At 42.2% G+C, this 20,947-nt stretch overlaps 1 protein-coding gene across 3 annotated transcripts in view; it reads left to right on the top strand.

Moving 5' to 3' along the window:
- Positions 1-20,947, top strand: part of RGS6 (regulator of G protein signaling 6) — a 288,338-nt gene that overhangs the window by 175,795 nt on the left and 91,596 nt on the right. For all 3 annotated transcript variants that reach the window (XM_074867962.1, XM_074867960.1, XM_074867961.1), the window contains exon 3: positions 647-746. In XM_074867962.1, coding sequence (XP_074724063.1) covers positions 647-746 — 100 coding nt within the window. The remainder of the gene's footprint in view (positions 1-646; positions 747-20,947) is intronic.

Raw genomic sequence — 20,947 nt, 5'->3', positions numbered from 1 at the left:
TTTTGCTGTATCTGATGGATTATGTGTGTGCCTGTGAAGTAAAAGTTAACTTGGCTGTGAAAATCTAAGTTTTTCTCTATGATATTTTACTTTTGTTTTTTTACTGCATACGACGACCACGGACACGCACCATCCCAGTCTGCAGCACAAGGCAGGGGAAATAATCCCGCGGTTTTTCTGTCTCATGCTCTTCTCAAGCTGTAGGCTGTTGGTGACTGGCTGGGACACTTTGGAAATTGAAAACCTTCCCAAGGTCACAGTATTGAGGGTTCAACTGAATATGGGAGAAGAGGGGAAAGTGGACTGGATGGGAAGCTCCTTAAGCTGGTTGCAGTAGAGAGGCTAACCCAATTCACATGTGGACCAAACAACAGCTTTCTGTCAGGCTTGGTCAGCAAAAAAAGCACAGTTGCTGTTGGATGGTCAGTATCTGACCACCATCTTCCAATCTGGTCTATGTTGTCTCATGGTTTCTAGTCTCAGGGTTAAATTTGGGAGGCTGTGTCTCTAGGTCTGTGTTTGCGCAGTAATTCACATGGTGTATTTGAAGCCCATCCTACAAGCAGGGCTCCAAAGCACTCATGGTATATAAATGTTACAGTCACCATTTTGCATAAACCATTAAGTCTTTCCTTCCTTTTGACAGATTGAAGACATCATTACAAGAATGCAGGATGACAAAACAGGTGGAGTTCCCATCCGCACCGTCAAGAGTTTTCTGTCCAAAATCCCCAGCGTCGTCACCGGTAAGGACCCTGGTTAGCAGGGAAGAGAGTATGAGCTGGTACTTGCTGGCTCTAAGCAAACAGACTACTAAGGCCACAAAAAAGAAGGAACATAAGAAAAAAATGTCCCCCTCTGCTTATTTTTCCTGCACATCATTGTTACGGGGTGAAGTATTGAACCAAGATTTCTTAATTCAGTTTAATTAAGCAAGAATTTCTATTTCTTTGAGGTGAGTTATTCAAAATGTCATGTAGCTTTTGTGACTATCACAGTATCACCAGTCAGTCATTCCCTGTGATAGGGGTAGGTCAATCGTAGGGAAGAGCTCAGGAAAGAAAGTTGAAACTGTTTTCTCACTCATACCCAGATACTCTTATTGGACTTTGATCACAGATAGAGGAATGTGAAATACCTTTTATGCATGCGTGCTGCTTTATTAAAGCTGCATGTACAAGAGTGTGGATGGTGCAGAAACTGGGAGTCAGAGTACAGAATCATTCCTACATGTATTTCCAGACAGAATATCTTCCAGTGCAACAAAGAACTTTGCCATTGATATATGATGAGATTATTCAGGGTGATGTAAATTGCTTGGAGTATTTGTATTTGAGTTTCTGGTACCTGTTTTCACTAACTTGATAGTAGTATTCACTACAGTGGCACAAAACTACCGTTTTCCCTTTCTCTACCAGTAGACTGTTGTCCTATATGAGATTACCCAACTACTCCTGTGACTTAGAATTTATGATGTTGTGTATCTCAGTAAAGTAAATACAATTTTCTGTCCTGCGGAGTCTCTTTCCAAATCAGACCAGATACACACGCTGATAAGTCTGTTTAGGGAAGTTTCTCCTCCTGTTCTGAAAAGTGAAGGACTTCATTCTCTGTGGCTGTGACTTCACTGCAGTAAAATTCAGATGATCACTAAAAATGCAAAAGTTGCATTGTTACATATAGACAGAACACCAATAACTGAGAGACGACTGGCAGTTCAAAGGGGCCTTACTTGCTCTTGGGGTCTTTATACTGTTGTAAAATAATGGGGAAATATATCTTGTCAACAGGTATGCTGACGATTCAGCTGGTGTTAAACCATTGCAAAAAGAGTTCCCCATGGTGGAGCATATCTGAGCTGAAGCACTTCAAAAATATCTTTACTGTGAAAATGGTTGGATTGAGTGGAGCTCGAGGCTGTGTTGGTTCAGGAGCGTGATTCGATATCCTTGTCTCAGGAAAAAATGTCCAACTTAAGCTACAGGAATGGAATACAAATCTACGGGGTTCTTGGGGATAGGCAGGGAATTGGAATAAAGTTTTTACTTAAATGAGGGTCAGTCCAGTTAATTCCTTTTTACTGAGCAACAGGCTCTTCTGTCTGAAATTGATTTCAGGGTGGTGACTCAGTGTAACTGGCAGCTGCAGGATTAGGGTTTTACAGTGGAAAAGAAACACGAATCTAGAATGAGATGGGGAAATTGCATTACTAAATTTCAGGTTATGGTTGGATTGGGTATGAACTAACTGTTCTTGAAGGTTCTTAGGGAAAATAACCATTTATCTGATTTGAAAACCTACTCCATAAGCTCAAGTCTGCAACACACAGGCTGGATGTCTTAAAATTGTCTCAGCTAAAACAGGTTTCTGATATCCCTATTAATATTCATAGCATTGATTAAGCAATTGATCTAGTCATCAAGCCACCACCTGTTACTCAAAAGAAAAAGGAAATGGGAGACCTCACAGCATCTTTGAACTGATTAAACTTACTCTTAGGTACCACCCTGTTTGGCAGCTCCCTGGCACAACGGAAGATGCTCCCTTGCACTCTGCTGTTCTGGAACAGCAGCTGCAATTGCATCACCTTGAAATGGCTGTTTTTTCACAGCACAGGGAATAGTGAAAAGATGAAGATAAAATAAGAACAAAACCTTTTCCCACAGATCACAGAAAATCCTCAGATTTGGAGGGGTACAAGCTCAGCACCATTCCCTTCAGGTGATTTGAAGGCAGCTCCCTTGTGATGCACTGGGCAGTGCATGAAGCCTTTGAGTTTGAAAAGTGTGGGAAAATAATGGCTCAGATGAGGGCCCAAAGTTTTCTCCATTTCTTATTTCTCCTTTCAGATGCATAGACCTGCCTGTTTGTAGCAAAATTAATTTATGTATGATTTCAGGACTTGTGATAGATGAGTAAAGAGCTGGAACACTTGAAGAGGCAAGAGCCCCTGTGTTTGAGCGGAAACTGAGGACACTGGTTTTGTTCAGTCTGGAGAAGGGAAAGCTGAAGGGAATGAGAGGCTGTAGAGAAGACAGGGTCAGACCTAACAGACAATGTGCACAAGTTGCAGGAAAAGAAGTCCCAACTAGATTTAGGAAGAAAGTTGTTTATGGTCAGAGCAGCTGAGCATGGGCCCAGTGGCCTGGAGAGGATGTGGAACCAGCATTTTGGAGCTGTTCAGAAACCCCTGAGCCCAGCTGAACTGAGCAGTCTGACCTAACTGTGCATTTGGCCTTGCTTTGGATGGAGGTTAGACTAGATGACCTCCAGAGAATCCTTCCAACCTGAATTATTCTTATGATCATTGGATAGTCAAGTTTAGTGCTTGTATAATTCCACTCAATGTCATGAACACAAGAGAAGAGCTTCTGTTTTCAAAAACTTTGGAGCCCCTCTTAGGAAGAGCTTAATTTCTAGACCCTGACATTCTCACACACTTTTTATTTCTACCTGAAAAATAGAACAACGCTGAGATGTGTTTTACTTGGCAGTCTCACAGTGACTGTGATTAACAGGGGTTTATTTTTGCTTGACACTTCTATTGTAATTGCTTCTCACAGGAGAAATGTAAAATCTTAAAGAAAAAGAAACATTACAGCAGCGCCTTGGTGCTCTAAACAGGCAGCTCTGTTTATAGTACAGCAAAGTGGGTGTTTGATTTAAAGTTTGAATACCAGAGAAAGAACCACTCATCTCTGTTTTGCTTTCATCAGTCTTGATGCCCAAGTTGTGAATGAGGCATTGTGTAACACAAGGAGAAGGAGCCTCAGGGAGTTACCATTAATGGTCCTCTCTCGACAACAGGAATCTGGGAAAAGGATGTAAAAACCTTTTTTTGAATGTATGATGAGTCCGTGTGGGGATGCTGTGCCAAAGGCACGTTTTAGTCTGCATTAGAAGTAGATTTGTGTATCCTCGTCCCTGACTTTTGGCTCAAAGTAGGTCAGTCAAAGGAGGATACATCACACTGGTGTCTTCTTGGTTAAGTCTTCACTTTTATGGGCAAGCCACAGAGAATGAAAGTAAGATGAAAGTCTGTGTGGCATCTGTGTGCACATATCTGACGTTGTCCAATGGTAAGTTTAGAGTGTGGAATGAAAAACTGACTGAGGGCAGGTATTAAGAAGTGCTGTGGACCATGCCCAGACTGGGTCATCAACCAAGGCACATGATGGCAGTTGCTGCAATAAATGGAGTTGCACATTTCTTTTTTAGTGAGAAAACATTTTCTTCAGTAATGATTTTGTTTCTGTAAATGAAATAAAATCAGCAATTATCTATTTTCCCAGTCATCAGACTGTTGTAAGAACATCTCATTATAGTAACCAGCAACAAAACTGGCTTTCTAATCTTCTTTTTGATTTCTGTACAACTGCATCTTAAAACTAACCTCCTGTTTGGTAGGAGGACCAAATGTGTATACTTTCTTCTCCCAGTGATTCAGACTTGGCCCTATACAACGTTGCCAAAAGAAGCCAGTGCTGCAACAGCTGAGCTTTCCAGTGCAAAAAGCCTCCTTCATACTTTGCAATCTGCCCCCCCGCCCCTAACCTCATTCCAGATTTCTCCTGGTCCTTTGTTACTGTCTGATCCTCTGTACCAGCATCCCAAGGGACTACTTGGATGCTGCTACTGCAGCCCAAGGGAGGCGTGCAGTCTGCAAGCCTTGCACCATTCTGCCCTCCTTCCGACAGGTTTTGATACAGCTTCATGCTGACCCATAACCCCGGACTCTAGCCAGGCCTGTCCCCACAGCTCCATTTTGAGTGATACCTGCTCCTTCCAGCCACAGTCCCCCGGCTGGCACCTCGCTCACACATTGCTCCTGACCCTCACCCTGACACTTGCTTGTCTTCTCATTCTGCTCCCAAAGCTGCCTGTACGGCTGTGAACAGATTGATGGGTGATGTCCCGGCTGTACTGGCTGAGGTTAAGTGCTGCCATGCAAGCTTCACGCACACAGCCCTGCCAATGCATTTCACTCCTGACCTGCCACGTCTGTCTTATTTAAGTCCCGGACTTCTCTGAGCAGAAAGTGCCAGTATTACTGAAATGTGCCAGATGGCCTGTCGTTACTCGAGACTCATGATCTAAACCAAGTTTAAACTGCCGTGTGTCTCTGTCTGAAGGAGCCAGCATGTGTCTTGGCAAATGCCTATAGAGTTGTCCCAGAACACAGCAGAATGTCACTCGCTCTAAGAAAATGCATTTGGCTGGAATATGGAAATCCCATAGTGTTGGGAAAGCGAGACTTTATTATTGATAGCATTACCTGAAGGCATAATTCAGGACAGACAAGTTCTGCTGGAGAATTTCATACACCCATTGCAAAATGAGCTCCCGTGGTGTCAGTGTGAGGGTATTCATTGCCTTTTCCCTTCAGAGGAGCTCAAACTCATCTCCCATCCAGATGTGGCAGCCAGAGGCGCAAGGGAGAAGAGCAAGTTCCTTGTCTCCGGGGTTTGAAAGGTCCCTGTTCGGAGGAACTGTACAAAGAAAGAGGTTGTGGTGTGGGGAGCAGGACCAGGACTGGCAATGCTGATGAGAGCTAGCACCCATTACCTAGCAGGACCCGGAGCGCAGGGTGTGAGGCCAAGTGCTTTGCCACAATGTTCACTTTCTTAATACTTTTTTTCAGGGGTAGAACTTGCCTTGGTGCCTTGCAGAAACTGCTTTAATTGGGACCAAAAGACTCCATAAGCTGGCTGCAAATGGATTTGACTTCTGTCCAGCTGCTTGCATCACCTGCCCACAGGGTTTTAACTGGAGGACTGAGCCTGATACAGATTTCCTGGAATATTTGGGTAGTTTCATTCTAGATCTAGACAACTCATGCCTAGATCTGGGACAGCACCAGTCTCTGAACCCGAACAGCTGAAACATTTGTCAAAACGAGTGTATGGGTCTGAACTTCTAGCCCAGGTAGATCTTTTTTTTCTTTTAATTTTTTGAATTTTGTCTTTCCTCTGCAGTTTTGCTTTGAGAAACAGGAGACTTGAAATGTGCTACTGACTGTGTTTCAGGCCAAGTTAGTAGATATAAACCAAGTTCAATCAATAAATATGAATGACCCTATTTAGTTAAAACAAGCAAAACAAGACAAAATAAAACTTTGCCAAAACTTAAATCAGTATCCAGACTAAGTTTGGGTGATTACTGATTTGTAAATGATACAAAGAAACATGCTCATGGGTCAAAATTGGCATATATTTATATATACATATGTAGTACTGTATAATTTCTGATGGATTTCCACATTTATGTACAGCAGATGCCACACAGTAAATTCGACAGTTGTGCAATTGTGTGGTGGAAACTAGCTTGCAAACACAGGTTGAGCATACAAATCCATTTATTTCTCATCAAAAATCAATTGCTCTGAGCAAGCTGAATTTAAACTAATTCAAGTCAAGACTGGGCTTCTTCATCACAACTTAGATTTTCTTCTTTTATGCATCTCTTCTTCAAATTACACTCAGTGGAAATGTAATCCGTCCATCCCTCAATAAGAAGGTTGTTAGACCTTTTAATCTAGTATTTCAAAGCTGCTGTGAATTGCATAGCATTAGACAAGTCAGCTATTACACGAGGAGCACATGCCTTGCATATTTTTTTTCCTGTAGCTTTCTCTTAAGCTCTCTATTCCCATGCCAGGAGACAAATTAACCCAGTTAAGGAGCCGAAGAGTTATGCTGTCTTCATCCACAGCACCCTCCTCCCTCCCTTGTTCTCTTAACTGCATCCAGCTTCCTACCTTTCACAGGGTGAGAAGTATGGAGGAGGGAAAGACAAAACTCAGCGCTCTGAAGTGTAGCAATTCTTTGCCTGTTTTCAAGATGCAAGAGAAGCAAAAGTTTAAAGGATTTGATTTCCAGAGGACAACAGGGATAATAAGATCAATTGAATTAGGATATGGTTGTCAAAGAAATAAGAGAAAGCATCCAGAATTAGTATTTTAAACAGTGAATGTTCAATATATATCTCTATGCACATGCATACACTTAAATACACATAAGGAGCATGCAGATGACACCAAGTTGGGTGGGAGTGTTGATCTGCTCGAGGGTAGGGAGGCTCTGCAGAGAGATCTGGACAGGCTGGAGCGATGGGCTAAGGCCAACTGTATGAGGTTCAATAAGGCCAAATGCCAGATGCTGTACTTGGGCCACAACAACCCCCAGCAGCGCTACAGGCTTGGGGAGGAGTGGCCGGAGAGCTGCCAGTCAGAGAGGGACCTGGGGGTGTTGATTGACAGCCAGCTGAACATGAGCCAGCAGTGTGCCCAGGTGGCCAAGAAGGCCAATGGCATCCTGACTTGTATCAGAAATAGCGTGGCCAGCAGGGACAGGGAAGTGATCTTACCCCTGTAGTCGGCACTGGTGAGGCCACACCTCGATTACTGTGTTTGTTTTGGGCCCCTCACTACAAAAAGGACATTCAATCACTTGAGCATGTCCAGAGAAGGGCAACGAAGCTGGTGCAGGGTCTGGAGCACATGTTGTACGAGGAGCGGCTGAGGGAACTGGGGGTGTTTAGTCTGGAGAAGAGGAGGCTGCGGGGAGACCTCATCGCCCTCTACAACTACCTGAAAGGAGGTTGCAGAGAGGTGGGGATGAGTCTCTTTAACCAAGTAACAAGCGATAGGACAAGAGGTAATGGCCTCAAGTTGCGCCAGGGAAGGTTTAGACTGGATATTAGGAAGCATTTCTTTACAGAACGGGTTGTTAGGCGTTGGAATGGGCTGCCCAGGGAGGTGGTGGGGTCCCCATCCCTGGAGGTGTTCAAGAGGCAGGTTGACATAGTGCTGAGGGATATGGTGTAGTTGGGAACTGTCAGTGCTAGGTTAACAGTTGGACTGGATGATCTTCAAGGTCCTTTCCAACCTAGATGATTCTGTGAAATTCTGTAAAATTTTTCTGAAGAAGCAGCCTAAGAGTGCTAAGTGTTGTATGCTAGAAATAAACAAGGATGGGCTTCTGCATTTGTAGGTGCTATGCAGAATGAGGGCTGCTAGCGTTTGTGTGTCACTGCCCTCTGCTGCAACCAAGCTATAGTTCAGTTCACGCAGCTTCATCTCCATCACAAGCCACACTCGGTTTGTACTGTGCTCTCCCAGCTCAGGTGTAGTTTGTGTGGGGCGTTTTGTGTGTGGCTCGTTCCACAGCAGTGGCCCTCCCTAGCTGTGTGGCATGAACCCAGCACTGCGGTATGTGTGACTCCACAGCTACTCTAAGCCTTGAGGGGAAGGATGGTTTTCAGAGCTGACTGTTGATGCCACTTCCATGTGTCTCGTTCATAGTTCTCTGTTCTTATCTGCACCACTCATCTCTGCATGAGTGTGCTTGTACATCACATGAAGCTTAGGCATCCCTTAATAATGTGTGAACACATTATGTGATAAATCCTAAATGACTACATGAAATTAAGCATCGCTTTAAAAATTACCAAAATTGGACGTTTTACTTAATCATGTACTATCATATGACAGCACTCATACCTGAGGTGGAAAACACTGGAGGAAAAGCACATCACAGCAGTGGGCACAGTAAAATTTGGCTTCGGCCACTGAGAATGCTTATGAAACACATCCTGAGGCTTTAGTCTTGAGTCAGCAAAATGGCCTCTCAAGTGCTCTCTAAAAGCCCTGAATATTATGAGGCATTTAACTTTCTTACATTAGAATTGTGAAGGTCCATCCTGATCCTCCTTGTCCTTGCTGGATTTGAACTTGTGCATCTGTCAAGTGAAGATCAGAATCTTAAATAATTGGAAGCTTAAATAATCATTGTGCTAACACGGATGTTCCTGTGCAATAAAAATAAAATGAAAAATCTCCAAAATCAGCAAATGGTTCTGCAGTGACTTTGCTCTTCCTAGTCACCAGAGATGTTTTCAAAAGGGAAGATGAAACAAAGAAGACCTTCCAGCCACCTGGGCAGAAGTTAGAACAACACAAAATTAAAATTTCTCTTGCTGAAGAATATGAGCATAAAAATTACTGGGCTGGAAGGCATCAAATGAAAGCTATGAGCCTTGAACAAAACAGGTCTATTAAAAATGGTTTAATTTTTTTATTTTTTTCAAGAATTGCTTTTAGGCCTTTTCAGTCTTTCGGTAGAGACTAAAAGCTGGAATAGAGACAGATTTGATGATAAATTACCTGCTGAACTCCAGTGTTTAGATGAATTGCTAATTCAGCCACAATAACAAAAAACATTACATATTAAGAGCATTCTTGTTGCTGACTGCAGTTTTATTCTGAAACACAGCATTTAGCTGATGGAATATTGTGGCTAATGAATAAAGCATTAAAAAGTAAAGTCAACAATATTTCAATGCCTGTAGAAATTCATAGGAATGAATGATTAATGCTTTTCTGCATTCATCTTGCTATCTTTAAAAGCGCCGCATTATTACAAAAGTTTGTTTCCAGATCTGAATGACACAGCAAAAGAGCAGAGATTAATTATAAGTACTGCGTGGCTTTGATTTTTGTATGTTCATGTTGAGCAGACTGCACTTGAGCTGCAATACTTCACCTCTCCTGTCTCCACTTCATAGCAACCTGGGAGTTGCGTGGTGAAGGCTCTACCAACAGAGGTTTGTTTTTTCACACCTCTTGCTTTGTTTCTGCCCTGCCTCCAACATTCCTGTGGGCTGCTAAGCATCAAATACACAGCAGAGCAACTTTGCTCCCGCTGTGCCTGAGAAGCCACATACCCACTGAGGCGTGTGTGGAGTTCTGAGCCTTAGACAAACTGTTTTTACCTTGAGGTTCTGCAAAAGCAGTGATATATAAGTGCCCAATGGTAATCAATAGCAATGTGAAAGAGCAAATCTTTGAGTGTAATTTGAGAACCCTTACTTTGGATCTGTTGCTTTAATTCAATGATATTCCAGCCATTAGAAAAATAGATCCCTCTCATTATTCGGTGAATGCATCTGCCTCATTATTCCGTGCATATATTCTATTCATTCTTATCTATCGTTCTTTGGCTGCTTTAGTCAAAGTAATTTTCAGGGTATTATTTATTGAGCAGATTCTTACTTGCATTTTAATTAAAGGGCTTATATTGCAAAACACAACATTTTATTCCAGAGTTTAAATTTCCTGACTTTAATCAATGTGTTCCTCTAATGAAATGCAGAAGTTAATCTTAGTAACTGTAAATCCAGTCTCATGAATCGTTTTCTATTCTTTTACACATACCTTAGGTTTGATAGGTGAATGGTGGGTTCTGTGCATGACATATTCCAGTTACAAAACTGAAGTTACCATTAATGTAACTCTTGGGGGCGGGGTGAAAAGGAAGGGTTGGTTTTGTTTTTTCACTTTAAATAGTAGAAAGAATTACATAGTGCCACAGCTTTTTTTACAAGCCATAAATAGTGTACCAGTCAGAAATCACAGTTGCTAAAAGCCACACTGGGGACAGTTAGCGTACGTCTCTAGGAGATGCTGTAGCTGAAGGGGGTTGACGTAGTGCTAGGGTGGACATGCTGTGTTACCTGAACAGTTGATGAATAACTTTTTTTATTCTGTCTGTTGCAGTAGGAATACTCAGCTCTTTGGTCTGTTATGTATTTGCACTACATAGCGCCTAAGAGTGCCGTAGATACGGCTTCCATCAGAAATGGCAAACAGGAAAATGAAAAACCTCTCAGGCTTTCCTTACATATCCATCATTATAAATAATACACATTTGCATGTTTTCTTTAACTTTTTTTTTTCTGTGGGGATAAATCTCTCAAAATTGCATGCTGGTTTCCCATGGATTTGTTTTGAGTATGGTGTGAATTGATGAGCTTGGATATTTTTGATGTATGATTCACTACCACATGCAGGGAAGAAAATTATATTTTGGTCCTGCAGAGAAATAAAACTAAGCAATTAGGTCTTCATTCAGTTAATTCTATTTGATGGCTGCATGCTTTGCAAGAAGAGAGTCTCAGGATTCTGCTCCATTACAAGGTCACTTGCACAATGAGAATTTTCTCAATGCAGATACTTCCACAGTATGGTCAGGATTGCAGATTAACTCTTACCCAGAAATGAGTAATAAAACATGCAAGAAACTTGGAGAAGTTGGTTAATGTGAAAAGCTAATTATATTCACATAAAAAAAAAAAAAGGAACATAACATAGACTGACAAGAACAGTAATGTATGTCTGTAGCAATGGAAGGTTTTACATCTAACTATTGTGGGGTTTTGTGTTGTATTGCATAGAAAGTCTTATTCTGTGATTTTTGTACCTATTTTTATTGTGGATAGGATTGCATTTTTTTTTTCCTTGTGGTTTTTGGTTTGTTTTTTTTGGAAACTTGGTTGTTTACTGGTTGATGCCAGAATCATTGTCAAATTCACTTGAGTGAATAATTTCTGATGGGTTTTTCTTTTTTGATATTTTACCTTTGCCCTAAGTATTGAGTAAATTTCATTCCTATTTCCTGAATTTTTGACTGAAAACCACACGTTTTAGCAAATGAGATATTTGCCAAATGTCCAGTGTTATTTTATTGAATGGTGTCTAAATTTTTCTCCTACCAGAGACACAGTAACAGGTAAGCTTTCTATGGGAACAGTAGTAGCCATGGAAGAGAAATAACAGTTACTGTATTCTGATAAAATTTCAATCACAAGGCTATTCAGGGCTGTGGTTACTGAAACTAATGAATTGGACAGTGGCATGTTCATCAAAGTTTGTTTCTTTTGTCAAGTAGAAAACATAGAGTCAGAAAACTAGATATTTTAAAATGGAATTCATAGTTTTGCATTGTAGCATCATTTATTCATCATTTACATCATTGCTACATGGATATCGCATTACAGATTTGTTTTCTTTAAGTAGGATTTTAGAGCTCCAAAGAGTGTCGGGTCCTTGACACAGTGAGTGGCTTTCTTAGAGAGCTGTAAGATGTACTCGCAGATGACACATGCCTAGAAGTTGAAAAGACACCACTTGAAACTGTTAGAAAAACCCAACAAAAAACGCAGCAAAAAGCCTTTCAAAATGAGCTTGTCATTGCGCCTTTGTTTGCTGCTTTCAGAAACTTGCTTTGTCACAATTTTGGTGTGCCTGGGCACCATGTTGTGCCCAGTGGGAGCTGACAGTGACCAGCTTAGACACTGAAGCTGTGTGTCCCCAGCAGTAAATAACACAGGTGTAAAGGCTCACAAATCTTGTTGTGAGTCCTTGAACTGTAAGGGCAGCGCATGTTCCCAGGAGGAGAGGGCTGACAGTGGCTGGGCAGAGGAGGGATGGAGACTGTTGTCCAACATGCTGACCTGTGCAGCAAGAGGTTGTGGTGGTCCTTTGGTGCAGTCTGCTTACATACAGCTTTCCTGCCTCAAATCCTCTTTACAACTGTACATCTTACAGGAAAGTATCCAATTTTAAAATACCTGGCATAAAAAATCTACTGTAACCTTTAAAAAAGTTACTGTCACCCGTAAAGTAGTAATATGCCCAAAAGTTATTCCTTGTTTCTGGTCTGACTTTGTCAGAATCACCTTCTGGTATTGAAGCTGGTGTTATGGTTGATAATGAAGACATCTCTTCTCCCCAAAAAGCTACTTAGTCACTGCAGTGAAATAGTTGCTTCACTTTCTGAAGTTTTTAATAAATTGTGTCCCTGAAAGCATATCTGACTACAAAGCACTTTTCCCAGGCCTTTAATTCCTCTTGTGCTTCTCCCCTGGACCCTTTCCCAAGTTTTTAACAACGTTTTTGAACAGTGAGCACCAGAACTATCTGAAGTTTTCCATTAACGGCTGTGCTAGTGCCAAGTACAGAGGTAAGGTAACCTCCCTGATCCTGCTCCACAACCACCTTCCCCCTCAGAGGTGGAGCACCACACCTGACAGCTCATGTTACCCGTTTGCCTACTGGGTGCAAATCCCCAAACAGGAAGACACCTGTCAAGAAGGGGTCTGGTATGCACTCTGTTACCTTTTTTCTTATCCATGATACATAAGCAAATTAATGAGTTTCTGCTTTTCTTGTAGTATGTTTGCATATCTCAGCGCTGTCTCCGTCAATGACTTACTGCTCATTTGTTCTCTATTCAGCTTTTTGCTCCTGTTGCCAGCAAGGGTCCTTGAGCATCGAGTTAAGAAACATACTTAGTCTACAAACCTGATTTCATGTCTTGACTACAATAAGAGAGCACACTGACACGTTACAAGCTTCCTTTGAAGACTGTTCTTCCCCACTAACTTGTATGGGCTGTCCCATGGGGCCACTCTCATTCAGATAACTGAAGATCTCTGTAGATTCCCCTGATTTTTGTACAGGACAGCTGAGCAGACATCCATGAGTGTATTCCTCTGTATTTGGATACTTTTATTTAAAAACACAAAGGATGTATTTTTCTGCCCTGGTGGAGAATAGCATAAGGAAAAACTAAAATAAATGTAGACAGAGCTTTCTTCTTGCAGGGTGCTGCATTTTAAGAAAATAATATTTTGACTGATTACAGTTAGCTTTCATAGAGCCATTCTTAATTAATGTGTTATGTTACCTTACATTGCTAATCCTTTTGGTGGCTTGGGACTTGGCTGCAGACGCTTGTTCTGTGTGTGAACATAAACAAACCATGGTGTTCAGGTTTTGCAGATTCATCCACATTCCCCAGTTTTCTTTCCTCAGGTACTTTCTGGGAATGCAGGGTCCCATTAGGCTGAGGTACTTGAGGCAGAAGGGTTACCCAGCTCCTCAGTCCCCATGGCCGGGTGCTGTCTCAGAGTGGGTCAGCTGGGGACAGACACAAAGCCTTGAGTTCCCACCTCTCTGTGCTGGGGGAAGCTCTCTGGCAGCCTTGGACACCCCCCTCAAAGCTCACAGATGAGGCTCTTTGCATCATTATTTTGTAATGCTGCTCTCCCCACCCCTTTCCTGGCAAATTTGTTAGGGTTGTGACATTAAAGCTGGTGAAGAGTGGGAAGACAGAACAGTATCTGATGCAATCAGGGCAATAAAGCTCAAGAACATACCTCTCTACTGTATTCAGTCAGCCTGTTTCTTGAGCCCCGTGCAAGTTAGATTTGAGCATATCTTCTAATTAGGTATCTGGGTCATGTTTGACACACTCTTGGTTCATTGACGTTTCTGTGCTCCTACTTAGCTCTAAATTTGCCAGCTGTTTTCCTTAAATAATTCCACCTTCCATTAAGGATTGTGCATCTTATGTAATTACGCCCACGGTAGCGTGAGGGCAGTCATAGGGACACAGAGGTAGAAACAGCTCACTGTTTTCCACCAGTCTTGGCATTCTTTAATTGAATCATTAAAATTTGGATACCCACCTCTGCTGTGACAAGCTTCTTGAGCTCTGCCAAGCTCTCATTCATAACGTCTAGACTATCAATTTAGGCACAGCTCTGGAAACAGCTGTCCTCTGTGCCACCAAGTCTTCTAGCACTTGCCTGTCAACTGTTTAATCTAGAAATTTCAATATTAAATTCCCTTTCATTACCTCTCTTCAGCAGTCAAAGGATTTGTAACCAGTTTGGATAGATTCAGGGATGTGTTGTGTGAATTTTCGTCGAAATATTCTCAGGCCATGAAGCATTTTCTGAAAGAGAGATTCACATTATGTGAGTTAAAATAGTACCAACACTATAGGAGCAGATTGTGAGAGCACTGGAAAAGTCACACTGGGGTGTAGAGTACCAGACTAAGAAAAAAACTTTTCATGTGCAGTGTCAGGCTGGAGGTTTGTTGGTCTGTGACTACTGTTGTTCAAGTAGGGTTCACTCTGTAGGGCCCATGCTGTCGAACGAAAAGATCTTAAAAAAAGACATCTGGTTTTGTCACCACCCACTCCTCTTTCCTGGGATTCCTGGACTAGTTTGTTCATGGAAGAGGGGTTGCCTATTTTAGGGGTAGTTTTTTAGAGGTTTGCATCTGTGTACTGCAGTAGGTGCCTTAATTAGCAGCTTTTAAAAAAAGCTTCTTTTTTAAAATGAAGAAATGCTGCTGCTCCTCCTCCTAGTTCACCCTTTAGTCCCCTTCTGCTCTTTTTGCATTTGTGTGTGTGGTGCCTCCTCCAACTGGCAGGCTGCACGCAGCCTCATCCAGCATGGTTTGCTTCGAGCCCACAATCATTTCATTCTGCACTTGGTACCATTAACCCTCCACCACCTTCTGGTGTCCTCTTTCTTCTCCCAGCTTCACACTTTCTTCTCTGCCATTTCCTGTGCTTGGAGCAGCCTCTCCCAACCTGTATACCAGGGACATTTACAATTATCAAAGTGGTGCTTTCAGAAAGCCTTTGTATGTTTCGAGTGCCTTTCATTTTTCAGGAATGAAAACCTGTATTAACCACCGTAACTCACCAGTGAAGAAGACAGGTCAGACACAAGCAGCTGAGCTCCTTGCCTGTGGTTTCATATGTTTTTTTTGTCTCTTACGTTACTAAACTGTGCAGCTTGACAGCACCCTTCTGAGGTCTTATTATATCCATTCACACAAGTAGTGAAGATAAGAGAGTAAGTGACTTTCCTGGTGTTAGACATGAGGGCTGTAGCGCAGGTGAACATGGAGACCCAGGTACAAGACCATCCCTTTCCTCACTATGGCTATGAGACGATGCAGACATGGCAAGCAGGATCCTGGGCAGAGTCAGATTAAAATAGTCCACATTTCTCAGGGATTAGAGCAGATGTGCTCTAATGTGTGGCAAGACAGCACATAGGAAAGGGACCTTGGGGGTGTGTGTGAGGAAAAGCTGAAAAGCTACCACATCTTGATTGTTATGGTCACCTGCAATTACAGATTTTCACTTCAGGCTACCTCTGGGTAACAGTGATCATTAATATGCACCTGGAGGTTTGCCCTGTAGCACAGGAGGGGCGTCCTTCACAGCTGATACTGAGAGAGATGGATTAATATGCTGCCGCAGTGAGAGGTAAAACCCGCAGCTGGTTTGCGTCATGTCTGTATGGGTCTGTTAAGCCACCTTGCTGGCTTTACTAAATTAAAGGAAGGTAGCATCTGCTCCTCAGCTGTGTCACTTGGCAGTGCCTGCTCAGCCTGACTGAGTCTCTGAGCCTGTTTCTGCCTCTCTTTGCTAAGGGAGGGAGTCACTCACAGAGTACATCCTGTCTTGTCCCATTGCATAGCAAACTTTATTTCTGGAGAGGTATTGTTGAATTCTGCTGTCCTACCTCTGATGAAAACCTGTATAGACTTGCACATTAACATGAATGGCAGCTGCATTCCAGGTGTTTAAGAGGTGGGTTGACATAGCACTTAGGGATATGGTGTAGTTGGGAACTGTCAGTGCTAGGTTAACAGTTGGACTGGATGATCTTCAAGGTCCTTTCCAACCTAGATGATTCTGTGATTCTGTACAAAAAACCCAAACATCCACCAAGGTCTAAAGTGTGTGGCTTACAGTTAATCAAGTGTGTGAACTACAGAGTGCTTTGTCCATTTAACGTTGCATTAGTGTGGTGGTTTAGCCCCTGCCGGGGTCTGAGACAACGCGGCCGCTGCCCCTCCCCCACAAAGGGAGTGAAATACAAAGCCCCGAGACTGAGATAAGGAAAGGTTTAATACAACAGTGCAACAACAACACAACAAACAACAACAATAACAATAACAGTAACAGTAATAACAATGAACAGAGCAAGATATCTACCAATACAGCAGTGAGAGAAAACCCGGCTGCGCCAACCCCACATGATCACCGATCACCGATTGAATAACCCGGCTAGAGCTTCCTCCCCCACTGCTGGGGAAACTTAACCCTATCCTGGCTAAACCAGGACAATTAGTTAGTACTTTCATACAAGATGTTATCCATTTACCCTTAAGGGACAATTTAGATATGCATCATTGGTCATTTTAGAAGAAATCTTTGCGGTACTGGAAGACTGATGTGATTTACGTAGCTCTTAATTTTATTATGTATGATCTAAAATGTTTACACATTGTGAATTTTTTTTTTATTTGGTAATCACACATGAAAGTGTAACTAGAGAAAAACATATGCCCAGGTTTTCTCAGAAATCTTAATCAGTTTTACAGAATGCTGATTGCTGAATTGTAAAGCAAAAAGAATTAACCTGATGAATTATGGAATTTAGTCTGGGACTTATGCCTAGCTTAAGAAAGAGCTGAATGCTTGAAACCGAGGGCAGGCTCCTCCAATATCTACATAGCTATGTGAAACACTTGAGGTGCCTTTGAAAAAGTAAATCTGATGTTAAAAAATGGCTCTAATTATTATGCCAATACATCTTTGTTGAAAGCTGATAGGATGTAGGCTCCAGAGGGCCTTTCAGTTTTGAAAATGCAACAGTCTAAATCACTTTGGCATTTTTTGAAACTTGTGTCCAGCATCATCTTTTAAAAATACAGAAAGGTTGTCTGTAGGACACCTTTTGTTGTGTTGGTATTTTGTCTGGGTTGACAACCTTTATAGTCAAAAGATGTAACAAATCTATCTAGGGGAAGTTTTCAAAAGCATGAATGGTTATTAGGCTGCCATGGGCCAGTAATAATCTGAGGGAAATGTCCATGTCTTTGTGTTTTCAAGGAGGCAAAGGGATGCAAGCAACTACAAAGAAAAGGAGAAGCAGGCAAGGAGGTGCATTGTTTTGCTCTCAGAATTACTACTTTAAATACCAAATTACAGACAGCATACAAATACCCAACAATTTAGTTTCATGAAAGGGAGCATTCTAAACCAGCATTATCCATATAATTACTCAAAATAGGTTTAAGAGAAAAATGTGGATTTAATAACCAGATGATAAAATTGAAAGATATCTTCATGGAAGAAAATCTAGTTGGATCTAAGCCAACTGGGGACCTACTTATCTCCATTTCTGATAACCACTGATTATCCTTTCTGCAGAAAGTATAAAGGCCCGTATTTGTTGTTGCTATAGGTCAACTTTTCTTATATTATTTTAATACTAACAAAGCAATTAAGCCAGATCAACAGTGTGGCTGTTTCATTAGCATATGCTTTGGCAGGGGGTGTTGTGGGTTCCTCCTGTCAGGGAGGAATTCATTAGTGGTCAAACTGGTGTGTATTTGTGGGTAGTCACATTCTTCCCTAATACTAGAACTTAACCCAACCAGCTATTGCCCAGCCAGGACAGCTTCGTGTGGTGATAGGTCAAAGCGTTCACTGGGCTAGCTAGGCAACTCTGGTGCTACGGAGTGGGTAGACAGGGTGATGCCAAAAGACTGGAGGCAACCAACTTCCTGACCGCAGTTTGTAAGCCGCAGAAGTGTGAGAGTTGGAAGAATGATTAGCAGCTGGAGATGCCCATGGCCTCCCATGGTACCCACCTCCCCGTGCTGGCTCTGATGTCAATCCAGTGGTGTGAGCACTCTTTCTCCTGCAGTCAGGGATTTGGGTGACCTTAGAAGGTCCTGTGCAAGGGAACCTCACTTGAACCCTTCATGAGTGCTGTGTGGCTCAAAAGGTATAAGCTGACCATCCCTGCAAGTAATGCTTCAGATGGGTATTACCAACAACTGTCTAGCTCCTGAGCAGCTGCAAATGTTTGAAAACTGCTTTTTTGTTGCCCATGGTAAGCCTGGTGTATGCTTTTCTGCTTTGCTGTCACTGCTCTGCTTGCAGGACTTGATTGCATATCCTGAATCAGCCAGTTTTCTGCAAACTTAAATCTGAAATAGTGGTGAAATAAACACATCCTTACCATTTTGTGTTTGTTTCAAACAAGGGATAAATCTGTTCTCCTTTGGCTTACTACCTGTCTAGATTGGGGGCCACAGTTCTGTTTCCCATGGGCTGGAGGAAGAGCAGGAGAACAGTTTAATCACGTTTTAAAAAATATCTTGTGCTGTTTAAATTGTTTGTGGATTTTTTTATCTTTTTATGGTCTACTCATGAAGCCACAAGTCTGTTGGCCTGTTCTGTATTTTTCTGGAGGCTTCTGTGATACTGGTTTTGACTGATGGATCCAAGTGCTTGTTGTTTACTGGGAACTGATATCCTTAGGGGAGCCTCAGAAGACCAACTGTTGCTGTTAAGCCAGGTATTTGTGAGGTCCGGGTCTAAATTTAAGGAGCGTTAAAAGTCACAGTATCAAAAGCATCGCTGGCAGAAACACAGTCATCTGTCTAGACCAGCATTCTGGGGTTTTATAGGTATAATTTGAAGAAAGTTTTTTATTTTTAATGGGGTGTAGAGGGAAAGTTGGAGATGCTGATTGTGGCTTGCAATGTTAGATGCTGGAAGGGTGTGTTGAAGGAAGAGGACATGTCATTGCTGTGAGAGATATTTCTCTAAGAAGTGGGTCAATAATTTGTCATGCTGCACTGCACTTTATTGTAAGGCTATCTCCACATCTGTGACATGCTTCTCAGTGTGTTTTCAAATTTAAATGCAAAAGAAGACCCTCAAGACTTTCAGAAACTAGTATCAAATCGTGCTTTAGTTTCTTCTCTCACCAGACCAGCTCCTGGCAGCAAATTGCTGGTTTAGCCATAATCTGGCAGCCTTTGCTTGAAGTTTGCAGCATGGATAGTCACAGACATGGAGTGAAGCTGTGTGAGGTCATTGTCTGAGACCGTTTTAAGAAGAATGGAATCAAATAAAGGACATGGTCCTTGGTTGAATGAGCTTAGTATCTTTGGGCCCTACAAAAGGGACCAGCCCAGTACTAGACAGTACTGAACAAATGCTGAGTAATATTTTGTAACAATAAAGTTACTTGATTGGGATCTTGGTTTCAGGTTTGCATGGCCTTGTCATAGACTGATGGTGTTTGCACAAGTCTGTCAAGTGTATGCACAAGTCTCTGAGTAAGCTGGTGAGAGAATGTAAATATTGCCCTTTCAATTTCTTAAATTGGAGAGAATATTCTGAGTTACCTGCTTTGGGACCTGCTGTAGTTTGCTCTGGGCATAATGCTAGCAAAATCTGCAAAGCACTGACAGGTTTCATTCTGTCAAAGTAAAACCAGAAATGAGCATTTACAGAGGAGGGACTCTGCACAGGAGAGCAAGACTGGCTACTCCATTGGCAGGAATTGGTATTATTGTTCAACACACTATGAAGCTGTATGGTGTTTTATGTTTTCAAAGTGCTAGGTAAACATCAATTCATTAATCTTTACAGCCCCGCTGGCAGATACCTGAATATTATTATTACACTTTTTCAGTGATATAATTGACCTGCAGAAACATTACATGGTCGTTCCAAAGCTGTACAGCAACATGTACAGCAGAACTGAAGTTGGACATCCCTGCTGCCAAGCTCCCACGTACTAGATGAAGAAGTCCAGATACAATGAGTAGCGGAAAAGGACTTTGTCATCTTTTATATTTCTGACTCACATTCAGGCATATGCAGAGACTCTTGTAGGCTTTGGTGAAAAGTATGTTAACATATTTCAGAGAAGCATTTGGACCATTTAGGTTTTGCAAGCGTAATTTATTTTTGCATACCTGTCATTGTTTTCAACATCTATGTACTTATTCCTTGGGACTGGTTTTTACAGGCTTATCCTCTTGCTTCTGGTACATTTTCTCCACTCACTTTGTCTCATTTTCCCTTTTAACTGCAAGGGAAGAACAAACCTGAGCTGGTGAAGGAGAGCGTACAGCTCGGCCCATCTGCACTTGCTTCTGTATATGCAGCATAAGCTACTGCTAATCAGAGTGTGAACAGGCTGAAAAGTTTTATTTCAGAATAAATCACTGTGGACAGAATCTGCTGAGCTTGTGAGATACCATGGTTGTAAATAGTGACCAGCCATGCTTTCAACTGGCTTCAGCAGAGTCGTGACAGTGCCATTAGCAGTGCAGTTGGTACAAACCCCAAAATGCTGGCTGCAGCAAGGGAGGAGAAGGCACAGCCAGCGCTGGTGGGGCGGCATGATTGCAGACGGCTGAAGAAACTCTGTCTGTGGTTTTTGACCGAGGAATGTGAGGTATGGCCACAGGGGAGGAGGA

The sequence above is a fragment of the Strix uralensis genome, chromosome 4 (assembly GCF_047716275.1).
Source record: "Strix uralensis isolate ZFMK-TIS-50842 chromosome 4, bStrUra1, whole genome shotgun sequence".
Lineage (NCBI taxonomy): Eukaryota > Metazoa > Chordata > Aves > Strigiformes > Strigidae > Strix > Strix uralensis.
The sequence above is the reverse complement of the archived record's forward strand: the minus strand, read 5'-3'. Positions and strand labels throughout refer to the sequence as shown.